This window comes from Monopterus albus, unplaced genomic scaffold (genome assembly GCF_001952655.1).
Source record: "Monopterus albus unplaced genomic scaffold, M_albus_1.0 scaffold46.1, whole genome shotgun sequence".
Classification (NCBI taxonomy): Eukaryota; Metazoa; Chordata; class Actinopteri; order Synbranchiformes; family Synbranchidae; genus Monopterus; species Monopterus albus.
Window position 1 is genome coordinate 1,750,865 of NW_018127926.1, and position 19,897 is coordinate 1,770,761.

General features: G+C 40.5%; 2 protein-coding genes across 2 annotated transcripts; one reads left to right on the forward strand and one right to left on the reverse strand.

The window, feature by feature from the left end:
* Window positions 1-124: 124 nt before the first annotated feature.
* Window positions 125-5,419, forward strand: tubd1 (tubulin, delta 1). Its single transcript, XM_020600436.1, has 8 exons — window positions 125-416; window positions 520-667; window positions 1,178-1,394; window positions 1,497-1,728; window positions 1,819-1,983; window positions 2,073-2,201; window positions 2,428-2,611; window positions 2,892-5,419. The coding sequence occupies exons 1-8, from the start codon at window positions 266-268 to the stop codon at window positions 2,995-2,997; spliced, it is 1,332 nt and encodes a 443-aa protein (XP_020456092.1). The 5' UTR covers window positions 125-265; the 3' UTR covers window positions 2,998-5,419.
* Window positions 4,608-19,891, reverse strand: vmp1 (vacuole membrane protein 1). Its single transcript, XM_020600437.1, has 11 exons — window positions 19,806-19,891; window positions 19,328-19,460; window positions 19,033-19,123; window positions 17,982-18,092; window positions 11,873-12,037; window positions 11,534-11,665; window positions 9,686-9,766; window positions 9,392-9,508; window positions 8,215-8,276; window positions 5,999-6,098; window positions 4,608-5,628 (listed from the first exon to the last, which is right to left on the reverse strand). Exons 1-11 carry the CDS (start codon window positions 19,882-19,884, stop codon window positions 5,485-5,487), a joined length of 1,215 nt encoding a protein of 404 aa, XP_020456093.1. The 5' UTR covers window positions 19,885-19,891; the 3' UTR covers window positions 4,608-5,484.
* Between the last annotated feature and the right edge of the window lie 6 nt (window positions 19,892-19,897).

The window sequence follows — 19,897 nt, forward strand, 5'->3', positions numbered from 1 at the left end:
GTACGAAACCCTATCAACAAAGTAGCAACATTCTCCCACATTCTGCACGCAGGAATAGGTGTTTTATTTTGAAAGTTTTGGCCGGAAATGCCTTTCTGCTTTCTTGTGGCGGCAACAAGCTCGAAATGCAGTTCACAGACGGTTATAGCGGGTTGGCTACAGGTGTAAAACATTTTATTCACTGGGCGAATTTACCAAGTTGCTTCATTTTGTATGCTGTCATCCTGTAACCGGAAGCCTACAGAAAATCTGACCTGGGTGACAGATGTCTGTGGTGACAGTTCAGCTCGGTCAGTGCGGTAACCAGGTGGGTCAGGAGCTGTTTGACGTCGTTTGTACTGATGTCCGGGAGGGACCAAGAAAAACATACAGCGCAGCCAGCTGTGAGCGCTTCTTCTACCAGACCACACATGGCGGTACTATGCCAGTTCATCCCTTCGTCTGGAATAAAATAAATGGGTTATCCCGTTACTAGCTGTGAGGCAAGTGTTCAGATCTGTCTTTGTGTTTCTATATCAGATCTTACGGCCAGGGCGGTGCTGATAGACATGGAGCCTAAAGTGATCAACCAGAGCATGACCAAGGCTGCAAAGTCTGGCAGATGGAAGTATGGAGACACCTCGCACTTCAGTCAGAAGCAGGGATCTGGAAACAACTGGGCTAATGGGTGAGGAAAATATTTTTTAAAAAGTCCCCATCTATTTCTGCAGGGAATCCAAAAGAGCAACAACCACAAAGAGACTTGTTCCTATACTTCTCATCTACTGCTGCTGTTACATAATAGCAATGCCGCCCAAGATGATGTCTTCGGTTGGATCAACAGTTCAAAACACAAATATATTATCAAGTTTTCTGTCATTTATGACAAAGAAAAGCATCAGACCATCACATTTGAGAATCTGGTTTTGCTAGAAAAATTACTGAAACACTTTACTGACTAACAGAATAGTTGCCATTTAGATTTTAGTAACTGACATTGATTAATTTTTGGGTTTGTTTTGTATATGTAACTAACGTTGCCACAAACAAGAATGATACCAAATGCATAAATGATATCAAATGTAATGTTTTACATGTTTACAGAAACAACAGAAACACAGGAGCACAGTCGTCTGTGTTAAAAATAAATGGAAGTGGGGCAAAAAACTGATGTGTTATATGTGTGTGCTTGGTGTAGGTACTGTGTCCATGGCCCCCGTCATAGAGAGGTGGTGGAGGAGCTGGTGAGGCGAGAGGTGGAGCGCTGTGACAGACTGTCTGGCTTCATGGCCATGATGAGTGTGGCAGGGGGGACGGGGTCTGGGGTTGGCACCTACGTTACTCAGTGTCTCCGAGACATCTATCCAAAGTCCTTCATCCTGAACCACCTCACCTGGCCGTACGGGACCGGAGAGGTACGGATGCTGCTGTCAAGTGCTTTCAGTAGTTCACAGGTATACAAAACACAGTCTTAATAACAATTTGCTGTTAAAATCCTTTTCCCTTGACCTGTCCAGGTGATTGTCCAGAACTACAACTCAGTGTTGACACTGGCTCATCTCTATCAGCTGTCAGATGCCATCCTGGTGCACGAGAACGACACGGTTCACAGGATCTGCAGTCAGCTGCTCAAAATCAAACACATCTCCTTCAGTGATGTCAACAGGGTGATCGCTCACCAGCTGGGCAGCGTGCTGCAGCCTGCACTCACTGCGGACTCGCACGGAGTCTACAGCAGAAATCCTCTGGGTGAATTGCTTCTACTTGATGCCATCCTCACTAACCAGCCCATCATAAACCCTAATGATAACATTATTCTTTAATGTTTCTCTGTCACAGGTGAGTTGGTGAGCGCTCTCACATGCCACCCAGAATACAAGCTGCTCAGTGTATGCACTATCCCTCAGATGCCTAATTCCTCTATAGCCTACAGTACGTTCAGCTGGCCGGGGCTGCTCAAACATCTGCGACAGATGCTCATTTCCAACAGCAAGATGGAGGAAGGCAAGTTCACTCAGAATCTGGTTTGTGGCTTCAGTTTCAGTTAACTGTGGCCTACATTTGAGGATCCTTTGTTGTGTGTCCTGCATCAGGTATAGACTGGCAGGTCCGTCCACCTTCAGGCTCTGAGCGGACCAGGAGTGTCACAGGTGGCAGCTTCAACGCCTCTGTGGCTAACCTGCTTGTACTGAGAGGGAAAGATGTCTACAGTGCAGAGACAGGTCAGAGAGCCTGTTGGAAAGTGTGGATTTTATTTAAAAACAAAAAATTAACTCAGCATTTACATTCCTTATTTATTTCTCTTGATAAACCAATCATGAAGGAGATGATGTTTCTGAAAGTTAACTGAGAACAGGCTGCTGTGGTGGTTTGCAACAGCATCAGCAGCTTTTTAATATTTTGCTGAACAGGAGATGTGAATTAATGTACAGTATATTCTACCCACAGGTGGCTTTGAGGACCCAACCCTGTATACCTCTTGGCTTTCAGCAGAGGAAGCTTTCAACTTGTGGAAATCCCCAGTGCCTTTTAATAAGTATGAAAAATCTGCTACTCTGGTCAGTAACAGTCAGGCTCTGCTCAAACCTTTGGATAACATGGTTGCAAAAGCCTGGAATATGTTTGCCTCTAGGTGAGTCGATCCTTTACTCAGAAAAAAAAAGCTCAGATATCTCTTTTAGGGAAAGCTTTGTCTGAACACTATGAAATCAGTGCAAAGTAGTGCTCAGTAAACATGAAAAGTACTTAAGGGAATATATATTATGTTTAAAAAGGAGTAGTGTACATACATATATATTTAACATTAAAATGCTAAGGTTGAGGAAGAAAAAGTTCATTTGGAAACCAGTAATCTGTTTTGTTTTATTCATGTTCCTTCCCTGTGATTTTTAATAAAAACTCTTATTTTACAGAGCCTATATCCATCAGTACGTTAAGTTTGGGATCTCAGAAGAGGACTTCCTAGACAACTTTACATCTCTTGAGCAAGTCATCTCCAGCTACAGTGAACTGTGCTAGCATTAGTATCATTCCTTTGGACTATGTAGACAGGAGAATACCATTATATGGGACGTTGTTGATGCTTGGTGTGACATCTGCAGACAGGAGTGATGCGAGTTCAGTGCCCTTTGAGGATTTTTTTTTTCAAATTATTATGGACTTTGAAATAAAATAAACAGCTGCTTCCAAGGTCAAGAATGATCCAACTCATCCTTTTTAATGCTGGTGTAGATGAGAACACTACTGGAAGTACTAGATGTCAAAATACTTTGTTCTAAGTTCTACATTCAAAATTGTAATTTAGAAAGTTTTAAAGTATCATCAGAAAAATAAAGTATCAAAAAATAAAAGTACTCTTATTATATGCAGCCCCTGAAAGTTTTTCTTTAAATCCATATAATTTGTGCACACAAATAATTGTATGTAGCAAACTAAAATAACCGCTTCAATTTACAATCTATCATTCATATTAGTGTACAATGACCTCATGTAAATCCTATCAGAGCTTTTTGCAACTCCAGCCTGAGCAGGACCAATCACCTGAAAACCTGAACCTGAGGTAGTGCTGGACCTTTAATAAAATGTTTTGTATGTAAATAAAAAGTAACTAGCACCAACAACTAAATAAAGGTAGTAGAGTTAAAGGTCCTTTAAAATGTAGTGGCATGTATATCTCATGTACAAGTACCTAAGTGCTGTTAGATTCTGAAAAAGCTGTCCAAAAAGTGGACATTTCACATTCAGTTGAACACAACTGAATGTCTTCATCTGACAATCATCACACAATCGGAAAATTGTGTGATGTGACTGAAAGCTCCAAAAAATGACTCAACAGAACCTTGTAGCAGAATCAGCTGGTGCTATTAGTTTGAAAATGTGGAAGTATATTTAGTAAATGTGTTCAGAAATGATGGGAAAAGCAGCAGCCTCTAATGTAAAGTAACAAACACATTAGCTGACATACTTTTTCATTTTATTGGCCATTAATTTGATTAGACAGTATTTCAAAACTGGGTCGATTGGCATAAAATCAAAAGTGGCACAAAAAACAGGTTGTTGTATCCAAAAATGGACATCTTGAGGAGCAGACTTGCCATGAGCAAAGAATGCTGAAGGCCCACAACGTCAGCCAGCTTACAGACTGCTGCTGCCGTGCTCATAAAACAGCCAACACCAGTCTGATAAGCTAGCTGACAAGGTGGAAGGGGTGGTGTCAAAAAGCCGACGGTGAAGACTATAGAAGGGGATCTTCTTCACAAGCCGGTGTTGACCAGATACGACTGAGAATGCTTCAGGCAGGACATATCCACAACACAGAGGATTTGGGAGTCAGGATGGTAGACAGCAAACAATCAGCACAAAGAACCTGATGACTAGTTAGGTCTCCAGAGGGCCCGTTTATCTTCAACTATTAAGGTCAAGGCAGTTATGCTCCCAAGGATAACTAAAAAGCAGTGCTGAACTGTTCACTTACCTCCAAGATGGTCATTCCTAAGAGAAAATTATGCATTAGCTCTTAAAGTTCTTAAACATCACAAGATTACAACAGCACTCATCAGGATGAACATTTAGAAGTTAGTCTTGTTCTACAAGGGAATACAAAAAAGTGACTCAGACTTGGGAAGAACTTCCATGAGTTAACCTATTTTATATATGATCTGATCAAAGTTTCAACCTAAATGTACAGAATAGAAATGGGACTAGTTAGCTGAGAGTACAATATCACTTTACAAATGATTTCACCTTTTTTGTTTTTAAGTTGACTCAGCACAGACCTTTAGCAGAGAAATACATCTGCGCATACTGTCAGAAAGACGTTAAGATATTTACACAATGTGCAAACAATCAATACCACACTGTTTTAAGTCAATATTGCTCTTTCCCACCATTTTAAAAAGACAGTTCCACACAAAAACAGAAACTGGTCTTACTGTTTAAATGGACCAAAAACATGAGGAGAATTTAACCCTGAAAAGAAAGACCATCAATAGCAGTTGTCCTGGCAGCATGCTGTACAAACATCCATCAATACATACAATACATGTTACAAAATTAAATAAAAATCAAGTCTGTAAGTCAAGAACTATATTCAAGGGAAGTCAGACCTTCCCATCTTGCATAAGGCATAGCTTCTGATGGGCACTGCCCGCACACAGCAGTCACCACCAAACTGCTGCTTTACTTCTGAGGTCAATGAATGGGTTAATTTAGTCATTAAAATAAAATGTTAAGATCAGCAGTAGAGTCAATCGCACTACACACACCTAGAGAGTGAGATGAGAGGAAGAACTACAAAACCTGAAGAGGGATGAAAAGTAAACAGCACATACATCCTCAAAAGCACACATACCAACAAATGCTTGTTTTTTTTTTTTAGGGTTCAGCGTCTTTGAGAATGGATGAGGGTTAAGTTTGTTAAGCTGTGAGTGGCTGGGGCTGAGTGGAGGGCTCTCAACAGCAGCACAAACACAGTCGCTGCGATGTTTGTACCGCTTTGCCTCGTCATCACTTGGTTTTCTCCTCCGAGTGCCTCAGCTGCTGCAGCCTCTTGGCGTAGCTCTGGGCCATGGAGTTGACGATGGAGATGACAAAGTAGCAGACCATGACCAGCACCACCTTCTCAAACACCCATGACAGCCAGTTCTCATCCTGGAAACCCAAAATTAGGGTGTTTGTGCTATTAATATCATACAAGCGGAATGTAATACAGTTCAGAAGCACGCAAATCCAGGTATGATAACACTGACGAAATCTCCCCGTGTGCAAAATTTAACTCACTGAATCCAAACTAACTAGAACAATGCTGATAAAACCAGCTGTTTTCCACTTATTGCACATGCACACTATCTTACTAATAAATAAAAAACTGCAGGACAAAAGTGCCAAAGATATGTTTGAGATAATTTAGTTTCTTAATTACCTAATTTGTCCACCAGAGAGCACTAACAAAACATTAAACAGTAAGATGTCCCACTCAGTGCATGTCTTAGTCATGTATTGTATGCAATAATGTTCTTACTGCTGGTGCACTTCCTCCAGCATGGTGCAGCTTGTTCCTCTGTGCTTCCAGGTACTGACTGAAGGGCTTCTGGAGTGCTGGTCCTACTCTGGGCACAGACCTGGCATCGCATTCCCATTTGCATCCACACAAAATGTCAGAGAACAGAGAAATGAGTGAGAGAACATTAAATCACTTACCCTTTGAATACCCTTCCTTACACATGGAGCTCAAAACTGAAGCCTTAGATTTAGAAGAATTAATCCCTGTAAGAGGCTCAGAGAGCAGTTCATGAAGTCTTCTCTCTCCCTGAACACTACCAACGTTCCTCAATGATCCACTCAACATCTTTGTAACCACTGCTGAAGACCACATCCTACATATGGGTCCTACGGTGGAGCTTCCACCTCCTCTACTTGCCACTGTGAGCAGGAGCAGGCAGCAGAGAGGAATGAGGCTGAAAGTCCTGAGCCCTCCTTTTATACTGCTTGGCTCTCTATAGGCGCCTCTGTCAGCCCCTTCAAGCAGGAAGTGAGTCGACATGATGTCATCACCTTTACCACCATAGCTGCCTTCTGGGTGGAAAGACATCTAATCAGGGCATATTCATGCCCTTATTAGGCAGCACGAATTAGCTCACCAGGGGGTTATTTATAATGAATAGCATTTTATTAATTCCTGCCATATACAGGCACTGGTATTGTAAAGGTTCACCACTTGGTCAGCAGCAGTACAGGCTGAAGGGAATCTCTACATGATGCCAAACTTATCATTACCACATGAAGAAAAATATACTGCAGGCTGTAGTCACTCACACAGCCTTTCCACTCTATAAATTCAATTCTCTTTCTGGTCAAGACAAAAACATGTTGTCTAGACTTGACTAGACTAAGCAAAAAATGAGAGACATGTTACTAAACAAACAGCAGAAGGGGACTGGGTAATTGCTGATTTCAAATCCTAGCTAGTTTTGACTGGCTCATTCCTGTTATCGCTCCCATTTTACATGCAAGGACACATGAATACACACACAGCAAATGGCAAAACATTGTGTATCAGCAATGAAGCACCATTTGCATGCATCAGAGCGAGTCACCAAGGGCTGTCTGAATTTCCTGGGAAAGAACCTTGAAATTTTTTTTTAATCAAGAAGAAAAGGTTAGATTTGGGTCTAAATATGGTCAGAGTTACTATGTGCACATTACATACATGTAAGTGAACATTTAACAACATTTAACAGCCAATATATCAGTAAAAAGTAAGCTGCTCATTTGAAGTAGTAGAATCTCAGTTTTACTTTGAATAAGATAACGGATCAGGCCACATATTTCTCTCTGAACCTGATCCGTGTCTGGCAAGCTTATAGCACAGTATATAATGTCTGAACCCAACCTACACCCGATGCAGTTGGGTTTGTACTGTGTTTTCCCCCTTATCATTAAACAAAGCTGACATCCGAGTGCTCCAGTAGTTTAGCCTCAAGTTTGGCCTATGTGTCTGAACCCGACCTGGACCTCAACATAATTCCTGAACTTCTGTCCCAGCCCAGCCTGAACCCTTGGGTCCCAAGAGATCTCATCAGGATCTATTTGAGTATCCACATTCTGCTTTGAATGGGCAATTTTGGTAAATGGTCTCATATAGCACTTTTCTACAGACTGAAGTCCACTTAGAGTGCACACAGGCACTCGCATTCGCACCGGTGATACCACCTGGAGCATCTAGGGGTTCAGTGTCCTGCTCAAGGACACTGGATAAACCAGGAATCGAACCGCCAACCCTCCAGTTAGAAGACAATCCTCTCTAGCTCCTGAACCACATTTTATTAAAACCAACAACTGGGATATTACAGTCTAACATACATTAGTTAAACCAGAGAGTCAGTAGAAGATCGTGTTTCCCGCCTAATTGTGTAATGCTCTCAGTCAAAGCTGAACGCGGTGAGTCAGATCAACATGTTCGGATGGAACCTCACATGCCTGACCACCCACCAGTGCTGCAGAGATGGGTTTGATGTGGTGGGAAAGAAATGCCTTTGTGTGGAGAAATGCATGTACATATACCCCCACAGTGAAAGCATTTATTCACGTGAGATTCCAAATCAATGGACAAAATGCATCTGAAAATGTTTATAAATGCACTTCCAACCACAAAGCCAGGGGAAAGACTCCACAAAGTAACTGATTAATGCTCTCCTACACACACACACACACACACACACCAAGACAGACACTTACCCAATGAGTGACACCATTTGCTCCACTATGTGCTTGCTGAAAGTCATGATAACAAATAGTTTCTGTAGGAAAATAAGAGAGATTGACAAACTTTTAAATGTATTATGTCCTGATCCTATGTGCAGGTATGCAACATGTGACCAAAAAAAGAAAAAAAAAAAATAAGAAATTGTTCTTACACATAATAGACAGATTGATATAAAAACATACATTCTGATTCTTAATCGTAGCAGCACAGCTGTAGAAAATTGAGGCCATATTTGTCAGTGTCTACAGACACACAAATTACATTACTCAAACCAGGCAGTAAGCTACATTTTGGACTGCAAGGGGCTTTGTGTGGTTTGCAAAGCAGCAACATGATTTGGGGGGGCAAAACCGCAGTATTCTTCTCCGGACCTGAAACCGATCAGCTTTGAACAGCATGACACATGGCCCCCTGGACAAAATCAGACAGGATATAACAAGTGATGTCCAAGGGGTTCAAAATACAAATAAGAAAAATTAAAAAAAAGACAAAAACTGCCCCCTGCAGCCTCTTACTGTCTGCTCAGTTTCCTTCTCTCAGGTCTGTCCACTCTATATCCTCCATAACCCCCTGCTGCTTGATGGGCCCCTTTATTTGCAAGGACTCAGGGTGAGATCACTGGCTGGTACCACCAAGAGATGGATGGTTTGTAAAGACACTTAGCAACTCACCCACACAGAGAGAGCTTCTCTCAGTCGAGGCTTATATTAGTCACTGGTGTGGCAGACTCAACAATACACTTGTAATTAACAACTTTTTTTGATCTAGTAGATTCTTTAAAAATCCAAACTCTTGTTAAAGACTTCTTAAAAGCGTCACCTGTTTTATGGTCTGGATGCATACCAAAACTCATACCAGAATAGGGAATCTCCATATGAACAGAATGTCAAAAAGAGTTAACTGTAAGTGCACAGTTAGGAGTTTCTCACAGTCACCAAGTCATGACCCAAGCACTAGATTTGATCTCTCCCACACTCTGAGGTTGTGGGGATTGTTTAAAGTGAATCAGTCAGCATTGTATATCCTCTTTTCTTAGAACTATATATATATATCTTATGTTAAAAATGAAAGAAGGCAGTACACTGAGGTGAACAGCTCTTTTGCTAGTGTCTAACCACCACTGATAAACCTTTTACTTTAGCTACCAACCTGTATGTGCATCTTGATGATGGCTTTCCCAATTAGAGTTGCTCCAAAGAAGGTCCAGAAAGGAACCAGGAAATGACCACAGGTGATTCCAGCCAGGTCAAAGAGAGGATTAGGGATCTGAAACACCAACAACAGACAGTAGTACTGATTATACTCTTGACGTGAACCTTTTCCTTATTAGAATGTGTCAATATCTTTACGATGATGTGTACTTAAAGTGTAAATATTTGAGCATGCATGTCAAATAAAGACTACAGGGATGTTTTAAACAAGGCACTGCACATTTCTACTTACTGAGGCACAAGTCAAGATCCCAAAAAATCCCACTTTCTGAACCAGATGCTGAACTCCCAGTTTTGCTCTTGTCACAAAATCCTGCAAAAAATGTTTTAAAAAGACAATTTTAAACACTACATTGCTGCCAAATATGAAGTGGTATATTTGGGAATGATTATTTTTCTACAAATTTTAAATAGCTAGCTATATGCTGATATGACCTTGACAACCCATTACACTCATCTGCCCCCTAAATTTTACTTACACAGGGATATCCCAGAACACATAATCACCCCTTTCTTTTTCTCTTAAAATAACCACGCGCTACTTCTCGCAGATGCATGGTCCTTAACCAAACAGTGGTGTTGTCTGCAATCCAGTTACTGTACAACAACCTTGGTGAGAGTACTGTGGCAAAAGACCTGCTATTTCTGAGCACTGTAAGAATTTTTTTGTTTGTTTCGGTAACTTCAGTGGCAGTGCGACTAAAAAGCTGTTCGATACAAATCTTTTGACCCCATCTCCATTCCCGTGTGGTTATATGGTGAAGATCACAGCAGATACACAAGGGAGATTAAGAGGCAGTTTCAAAAACTGGCATCTCATCAATCTCAGTTTAAATTTTAGTTTATTTTTATTCTCAACAAATAACAGTTTTCAAATCCATCTTATTTCATTCATATCAGTTCTTTTTGTATCCAGATTTTGTGATGCATATTTTTTTTTAATTCAGAATTAAGTTTTCCTTGTGTGAATAAACCCCACAAAGATACAGTAATAAAGTTTACAAATGACAAGTTATAGGCTTTTTTTAAGTTTATTTCTTGGAATCTCATCCTTTGCCAGTGAAATCCAATGGAAGTTTTACCATTAAAAAAAATAGTAAATGTTTAATTTGTCATATTTAAAAAAAAAATGCAATTCAATAAATCTTTTTACATTGTTTTAGTGTAAACACTTTGCCCCCTTTGTCTACTGAACTTCTGTTGCCTGTGTTCTCTTTTTTAACTTGAGAACAATAACCATAGCAAATACAAATCTCTACAGTACATTCATTCCCATGAACTATGTGTTGATCATGTCTTGACAAACGTGCTTCAGTAGAATCCAGTAAACACCAGTAAAATTGCTCCTTAGTCAAATAACCATGTAGATACATCCTGAATAGATTTCCACAATGAAAGACGTGTTTTGAGGTCAGGCCTCCTCAGCCTATTCAGCTGAGAACCAGTGAAAGGAGAATAAGAGAAGAAGACAATATATATACAACTTCTCTGATTTATGTTCTGCTGACTCAGCATCTGATCTCAGCAGTCACCAGTCATGTGAACTTTCTGACAGGACTGTCTGTCATTCAAATTAAAGGCTGGTAAAAGAGGGAAGGAGGGAGGGAGGGAGAGCAAAGCCCGAGGGATGATTAAAGGGGGAGCTGTGCTCAGGGTGACTCACCAACGAACATACAGATTTACTGGAAGTAAAAGGAGGGAGGAGCTTCTCTGAAGTCACATGGCACTCTTGGACCAATCACTGGACAGTGGCTACATGGTCAGTTGTGCATTATGAAGAGGAGACCAAAACCAGATAACACTGTATCATATTGAGTGGGTGGGCAAAGTGTGAACAACTAAGCTAATGTGGAACCAAAAATAGAGGCATAGATATTTCAATATTCAGTGTAGTTGTGTTTTCAGTGGAAGGCACAAAGTCGAGCCGGGCTACCTTTTACACTAAACATGAAAAATTTGGCGGATTTGATTTTTCCTATTTCCTTTTAGTGCTTGTGAATTAAATGAAAAATTATATACCTTAAACATTTAAGTGTCACCTTTGCCAAAAACTTCAAATCAAATGGAAAGCAACTCTGACCTGAGCGCCCTCAGCCTGCTCAAGCATCTCCTCAAACTCCTCATAGTCTTCATCATCTGGATCAGCTCCTGATTGACGTGCCGCTCTGGCCATAAAATATGGAGGCAGCTCTCCAATGGCAGTGCCTGCACCCTAGGGATACACAACTTGTTACACATCACCATTTTCTTACTTTTCCCCCCACATTCACACACACTACCAACATCATTTTGGATTCAAGATATCAAACTTTTTACTGTAAATCAATGTATACTTGGGCTGTGTTTAAAACAATCATGCTGTGTGGATCACTCCAATGTATTGTCACTGTACTGTCTCTTCATTCAAACTACTACTCACCCACATGCAGGCCTCTAGTCGGACCTTTGACATGATGGAAAAGAGGGAGATGCTGTCCTCCACTTCACCTTGGGGACAGACAATCTGGTCTGGGTACGGTGGCTCTGGGAAGTCTGTGGAGCCGCACTCATATGCTGCCAGGGTTACTGATGCTATGTGAGGACCCTAAGACACAGACAGTAAATGTGGATGGGATGAGCTGTGCCTACAAGTGATTGTACATAAGGCAAACACTGTAACATGGTGGAGCTAAGCAGCGGGATACACAATACACAGTCTTTAAATATATCTTTTTATCTCTGATCATTTGACAGCTATACAATTGCTAATATAAGTAATTAACCTTAATCTTGAATATTCTCAGCAGGAGCAGGCACTTTAAACAGAGAAAAGGTTAAATATTGCCAGTTAAGTATAAGCTGCTGTTGCATGGTCAAACACAGTTCATGTGCTATCAAGCATCTGCCCACAGGGACAGACACATAGGCGCTCCAACAGGAACTGACTCACAAAGTCTCTTTGACAGGTAGTTATGTCATCATTTATCATTAAAAAAAAAATCATGCCAGGCCAGGCCAGGTGTCTCAGTCTAACGACTCACCTGGCCCACCTGTAACTGCAGCACAGCTAATCCATTATGCCTTTTCAGGTGATATAGTTAACACTGACAGTAGATGAGCAGCACACAATTAGTGTGCTGACAGCAACTGCACCCCCCAGGAACAGACTCCAGTCTCATTCAAACCAAACAGGACTTCACATATCTGCATTTCTTCAGGACATGACAAGTCAGTGTTAACAAGAAAAAGCTAAGCTGTAATTCAAACTTTATAACCCAATTCTGATCCACTCACCTGAAAGGCAGTACAATGATCCCCTTTGTTCGCTCTGGACATACAGAGTGGATAAACCACTTCTCTATTCAGTAACTATTGAGCAAGTGCATGTATTCATGTACCCACCAAATTCACCATTCCACTAATCATATGGAGTTAAAAACAACTCTACAGTGGACCTGTAAAGCTTCAACCTTCATTATGACCCAGGGTATGAAACTGTTGGATGGAACAAACATACTGACAGTTTTCCTGTTTAACAGCCTTGCCTGTATCCAAATATTTAAAGATTACTGGGAAAGTGACAGAACAGGATCAGCCACAGGGCAATTAAAACCCCCTTAGCAGCATGACTCAATGTGGCTCAGGAGACAGAGCAGGTCATCCCCTAACTGGCAGCTCGGTGGTTGGCGGTTCGATGCCCAACTTGTTAAAGCATCCTTGAACAAGACACTGAATTCCTAGTTGCTGCCGGTGATATCACCAGTGTGTGAATGGAAAATAGTGTAAAGTACTTTGAGTGCACATCAATGTAAAGAAACGCACTATACAAGTAGAAGACCACCATTTATCATGAATCAGCTCAGCAAATGACATTCTGACTTGTGGATGGCGCAAGAGGAGCATTCTTGGGTGTGTTCCATGGGCGTCATAAAAAAATGTCGGGATTAATTCCCTGCAGCAACTACAGCAAATTTTGTGAAAATCCAGCAATTAACTTTCTGAATAACTTAAGCTGACTGAGGTTAAATTTTAAGCTGATAGTAGTCAAACTTGGGAATTGTCCTTGGGATACCATATAAAATTCATGGCAGACTGGTCACCAGTAGCTCCCTGCTCTCTCATAAACAGGGCAGGGTGGAGCTGACAAAGAGGTAGGTCGACATCATCTTTAGCTCCAACATTACAGGGGAAAACTGATTAAGCTTTAAATAACTGATCTGATCAAATGGCTATTAGACAAATCTACGAATAAAGGCAATAATCTATTTCTTGAACCACAATACTATGATTAGAATGAGGTACTTAGCTGCACAGGAATGATCTCCAAACCATTATGATGAATCATAAGATCATACCAGTGACTGAATCCTCTTTCCCAAGGACACAGTGATCTCATTCTCTCTATGGGACTGTTAGTGCTTCAGGCTTGAGGTGAATGTTGGTGCGGTGTTTTTTTCCCCTTTAAGATTAAAACAGGGAGTTTCCTGTCAATGGCTGACATCAACACTGAGTAGGCAGTTGTGATTATATCTGTTGTACTGTGAACATAAACTAAGGTTTAGTGACCTGGGGAACAGGAAATTGTCTCCTTGTGAGCAGAAGGCTTACATATGTGGCCAACAATGTAAAGAAGGCTTTTAGATGTCTGTAGAACAATCAGGGATGGTCACAGGAATGTGGGGGTTCTTTGTGCAGTTCTCTGGAACTGTTCAGAATATGCAGTGCCAGTCACAGAAAGGGAACATTGGCACCGTGGCACTATCAGTCCATGCATTGACTTTTGTATAGACAACACTATTCTCAACAACATGGTATGCTCTCCCCTCAAAAAACCATCAAACTTAAGGACCTACTGGATAAGAATATACACTTATGACGTAGGAAAGGGCAGGGGTTTCAAATGTATTATTCAAAGGTCAAAATACAATTCATATTCAAGGTCAAAGGTTTGGAACAATTGGTGATAAGCAAATGACTTTTATTAAACTTGCCTATAACTTACGAGCAACTGTCCACTTTATTAGGTACACCTGTACAATTGTACGCAATTCGATGCAACACTTATGCCTTAACATCTATGATTATGAAGCTCAGAATGTTTCAGTTTTTGGTGAAATTGTCATAAATGTATACATTTAACTATATGTTTATTTTTGAGGTCATAATTAAAGGTGGTGTTGTACTGGACTACATTATATTCAGAGGTGTTCCTAATATTCTGACCCTCTCATGGAGAGGACAAAACACATTCAAGTCTAGTGAAAAAATGCCACTGTTTGTCTGTGGCTTTAGTAGCTCTCTCTTGCTGTGTCATAGATTTCACAAACAACTTGTTTGTTGAGCCATAGGAAGACTCTAACTGTCAAAAGTTTTACTGTCCTCATCTCTGTAATCTCAGTCTCTGTACAAATCAAAGGGCCTTGTGCTAGATTGGGGCAGAATGTCTACTCATCTTTGAAAACTCTGTTTTCTTGGTCAACTTTTTTCTTTGCACATTTGGATACTGGGTTGATGTGGAAGAGAATAGCAGCTTTGGGTAGATGGAACAGGGGTAACAAAAAGGAAATGGGAAAAGGTAAGTAAGCTGAACCATCCTTTCAAATGCATTGCCTCTAGACAAACATTTCCCCACAGCTACAGCTCCTTGAACATGCTACTGAAACTACTTTGACTTTTGGTCAATTAATAATGTAAAATTATTGGCTATTTACAAGCTGTTAGGCTGACAAGTACCTTCCTACCTCAAATGGCAAAAATGAGATAGAATATGATCTTCCAAAATTTCACAAGAATGGGTTTAGTCAAGTGTCCAAACAAAATCATTTTCTGCTGTAATATGAAGCAGGAAAAGAATGATTTGCTCAAACTGGAGATAGGAGACACTGAAATTTTAAACCTTCCACAAGGTTTCTATTGAGATTTTAATCACTTCCAAGAGCAACGTTAGATAGGATGAGTGACACAAAATGGATTTTGTCACTGATTCTAGGAGAGAATCAAAGACTTATGGGTTGCAAAGGAATGTTTTAAAATAGTCACTGTTGCAAACAGCAACAGCTGATAATGGTAAAAACAAATGAGAAATCTGTTTTAACAGATGCTGGGTTGTTCCATATGGGGGGAGGGAGATGACAGTGCCTACTCACAAACCTCCCTCACCGAGGGGAGAGAGGATGAGGTAACACCTTTGGCAAATCTGCGCACAAGTACAGAGGCGCGCGCACACACACACAATACACAGTATGAGCCACTGCTACCGCTGCATTATTGTTGGACAGTGTATATATAAAAAAACAGAAAAACTACCAGACAGGAAAATATTGTGAAATTTCTTAAACAAACACATGGTGAGCTGTAAGGCATTCAAAGAAGGGGTACACACCAGTACTGGAAAACAGGAAGGTCACACTTATATCAGTTCACCTTACCCTGTTTCATTAAAATAGAAATAGCTGACTCAGCTGATCCACATCAGCACAAGTTCTACAGAACCAAAGCCACATCACCAGCGTAAAGTGAACTACGGTGCAGAATTACTTCCTCTCTTTCATTTAGCTAAATCCTCCTTTTTGACCACAACCAAATGACAAATGACACATATCTTGGTGACTCAGTCCTACAGTCATTCTGACTGACTGTCATGGAAAAATTACATTAACTCTTGGTTCACCCCGGACAGACGGGTGACAAAACAGAACAAGTCTGAAAAAGTCAATGACAATGAATATGGAGTAGGCCGCCACCCTCTGGCAACTAGAGGACTGACATGAACTTTGTGTAGATGACAACAAACTAAAGTAAGTTGCAGGGTATATATCTAGAGGAAAACTGCTTCAATAAGTCCAAAAAACCCTCCATCAGTGGACTAAACGTCTATAGACCTGTCGCCCTGACATCTGTAGTTATGAAACCCTTTGAAAGACTGGTGATGGGCAAACTGAAGGACATCGTAGAGCCACTGCATTTTATCTCCTAGGCAAACAGGTCAGTGGATGCTGCAGTCAACATGACACTGCATTATATCCTGCAACACTTCGACTTCCCAGGGACCTATGCACAGGTCCTTTTTGTGGACTACAGCTGGGCGTTCAACACCATCATCCCAGACATCCTCCGCTACAAAGTGACCCAGCTCACTGCCCCCACCTGTCAGTGGATCATCGGCTTTCTGACAGACAGGAAGTAGCAAGTGAGGCTGGGGAAATTCGTCCAGCACCCAGACTTTCAGCACATGCGCCCTCCAGGGATGTGCGCTCTCCCCTCTGCTGTTTTCCCTCTACACCAATGACTGCACATCAGGGAACCTCTCTGTGAAACTCCTGAAGTTTGCAGGTGATGCAATGGTCACCGGTCTCATCTGAGATGGTGAAATGGAGTCTGGAGGAATCATTGAGTCTGCTCTCTGCTCTTCCATCACTGTCTGGTTTGGCTCAGCAACCAAACAGGACAGGAACAGACTCCAGCAAACAGTCAGGAGTGCAGAAAAAAATCATCGGTGCCAGCCTGCCCTCCATGGAGGACCTGTACACTTCACAGATCAAAAGGAGGGCAAAGAAGATTTCTGCAGACCCCTCACACCCCGGACACAAACCGTTTGAACTCCTCCCCTCTGGATGGTGCTACAGGTCACCGTACGCCAAAACAACCAGGCACAAGGACTGTTTCTTCCCCCAGGCCATCACTCTGATGAACACTTAACCCATGACTGTATGCCTGGACATAGTAATCACCCCAGTGCAATATATTTTAAATATAACCATTTTATACATCAGCACACATTTTCTACTTGAATGCACATGCTTTTTTATTCTAATTTTTACTGCTCTATTTTTATTTTCATTGTTATTTTCTATTCCTGTTGCCTTGCAGCGCATTGAGAGCCTCTGTACTGTAGTCAAATTCCTTTATGTTCAAACATATTTGGCTATTAAAGATGATTCTATTCATACTGTGGATGCACACAGGACACACGATGACTACAGCTCACCGGATCATGATCGTTATTAGTTTCCAATGGTTAGAGCCATCGGTTGAGTTGGCGCCGCAGATGGCTGCCATCAGTTCTGTACTGGAAACAAATTCCTTGTGTGCAACATACTTGGCCAATAAAGGTGATTATCCTTATCCTTCTTTGTACACACACTGTCATGTTTACATGTATTTATTGTGCATATCTCCACAATTTTGTGCACTTAGTGTGCAAGTGAACTTTATCACTGAGAGCCATTCCCTGCTATCTTGCTATTTATACCTACTGTATTACACTCAAAGACATCCCATCTAGGGAAATGTTTGCATCAACATATGCTCAAGATTATATAAACTTTTATTTAAAGCCAGTTCATGTTCTACAAACATATTAGTTCTGCTTTTTTCTCACTTGAGTATCTATTGTTTATTGTTGTTCAATTTAAAATTTAATACCTCTTCACTATCACAGCTGCCCTCAGAATGAGGTGTCTTGTCATGCACGCTACTCTTAATGCAGTGCAGCATGACTCTTTCATATTCTGTGTGAACATATTTCCATACCATTAGCATTCTCTTACCAGATAGAGAAGGAAGGTGTGCAGGCCAGTCCCAAGGCCTACTGAGGACAAGATCCCAAGGCCTACCCAGTAGGCACACCATAAGAACCTCTTCTCCAGGTACTGAACATACTACAGTGAAAGAAAGTGCAGTGAATAAACATATCAGCAGAGGGACAGAAGAAAGGGAATGGTGACTAAAGTGTCATAATTTGAAACAAATTATTTTAGTTTTTAAAATATATTTTTGATTATATTATAAATATATTTATTTTTCAGGTATCTGTACTTTGAGTGTTTTCATTTTCTGCTGCTTCATACTTTGACTTTATTATATTTTACAGGCAAATCTTGTACTCTTTGCGCCACTACATTTATTTAATAACTTGAGTTACTAGTTACTCTTTAGAATCAGATTTAACTACTCAAAACATAAAATAATTATCTGACTTTATTGATCCCTGGTGGGAAACTCACAAAATACCCATCAATACTTCAAATTATAAGCATGTAAAGTAGTTAAAATGAGCTCCCTCTTTACCAGCTGCAACATTAAATGCGATGAACACAATAACGCATCAGTAATTATAATCCATTAATATAAATGAATGTGAAATGTACCATTCTGCATTATGAGTAATTTTACTTTTGATATTTCAAGTACGTTTTGATGCTAATACATTTTCTTAAGTAACATTTTAAATGTAGAATTTTTACCCGTAGCTGATTATTTTTACACTGTGGTATTGTTACTTTAACTTAGTACAATTTGAGTACTTTTTTCACCACTGGTTATAAATGTGTGCTGAAGCTTGATGGATCTTAAAATGGACTGTGACATATCCCTGAACAGAAGGGTTTGTAGACATGCCTTTCTGCCAACTGACTGTATGATCAAGGGTTACTTGACTATAGTGCAGACCTTATTATCTCCCAGCATAAGCTTTCTTACAGGAGAGTTTTAGGTAGATCAAGAGTGACTTATCATTAACCTTTAAACAGGTTTGTGATGAAGCAATGGTGTTGATTATTAACATCATTGAAAAAACAAAACTAATCAGTCAAGCCTTACATGCTGATGTCTTCCCTCAGTGGAGTATGCGATGGAGAATAGAGAACATAACACCAAAATTAAGAACACTGTGCCTCGTCGCTGCCATAGCCTGGACAAAGAGACAGACAACAAAATGTCAATGATGAAACACGTTTCTAACATACAAACTGAAAAAATGGTTTCTGATCTCTGAGCAATACAGTTAAACAAAACAAATAGGACAAAAGATCAATAGCACATTTATGCACAAACATTCTGACCACCCAAATGTGCACCAACTGGGAACACTAGAAAAACCTGTTTAACTTCTTACTTTAATGTCCACTCCTTTAATTTGATGAGGGTTTCCAGAAGGAAATAATGTAGAGTGGTAACAGGCTTCCTCCATAACACCAGAGACATACGCTTTTCCTTATCCTTCTGTCTCCTTTCTCTTATGGACAAGTCTGAACAACAAACAGAAATGCAATTACCACAACATAATGAAACACTTGTAACTACATTAATAATTGCATTCTGTTGAATTGGTGATGCTAAATCCATGATACATAAGGAATCAAGATGTCTATTTCTGTTCCAAGCTATTTCCCTCCTTTAAAAACTGAAAGCAAACTAAAATGAACCAGCTTGAAAATGTTTTATGACTTTTGCAAACCAGGAGGTGGTACGATAGTTATCATCCCATGTCATCATCAGAGATAACACAAAATGAACTTTACAGGGGCACTTAGGGGATGAGAGTTAACTTCTCTACCTTTACACTGAGAAAGTTGAAGTTTACTAAAACTAACCTGCAGACTTGCCATTCTGTTTTCCTTTAGCTCCTGCACGTTTCTGACGCTGTTCACATCTTGCTCCATTTGCTGCCATGTCAGTCAGTGTT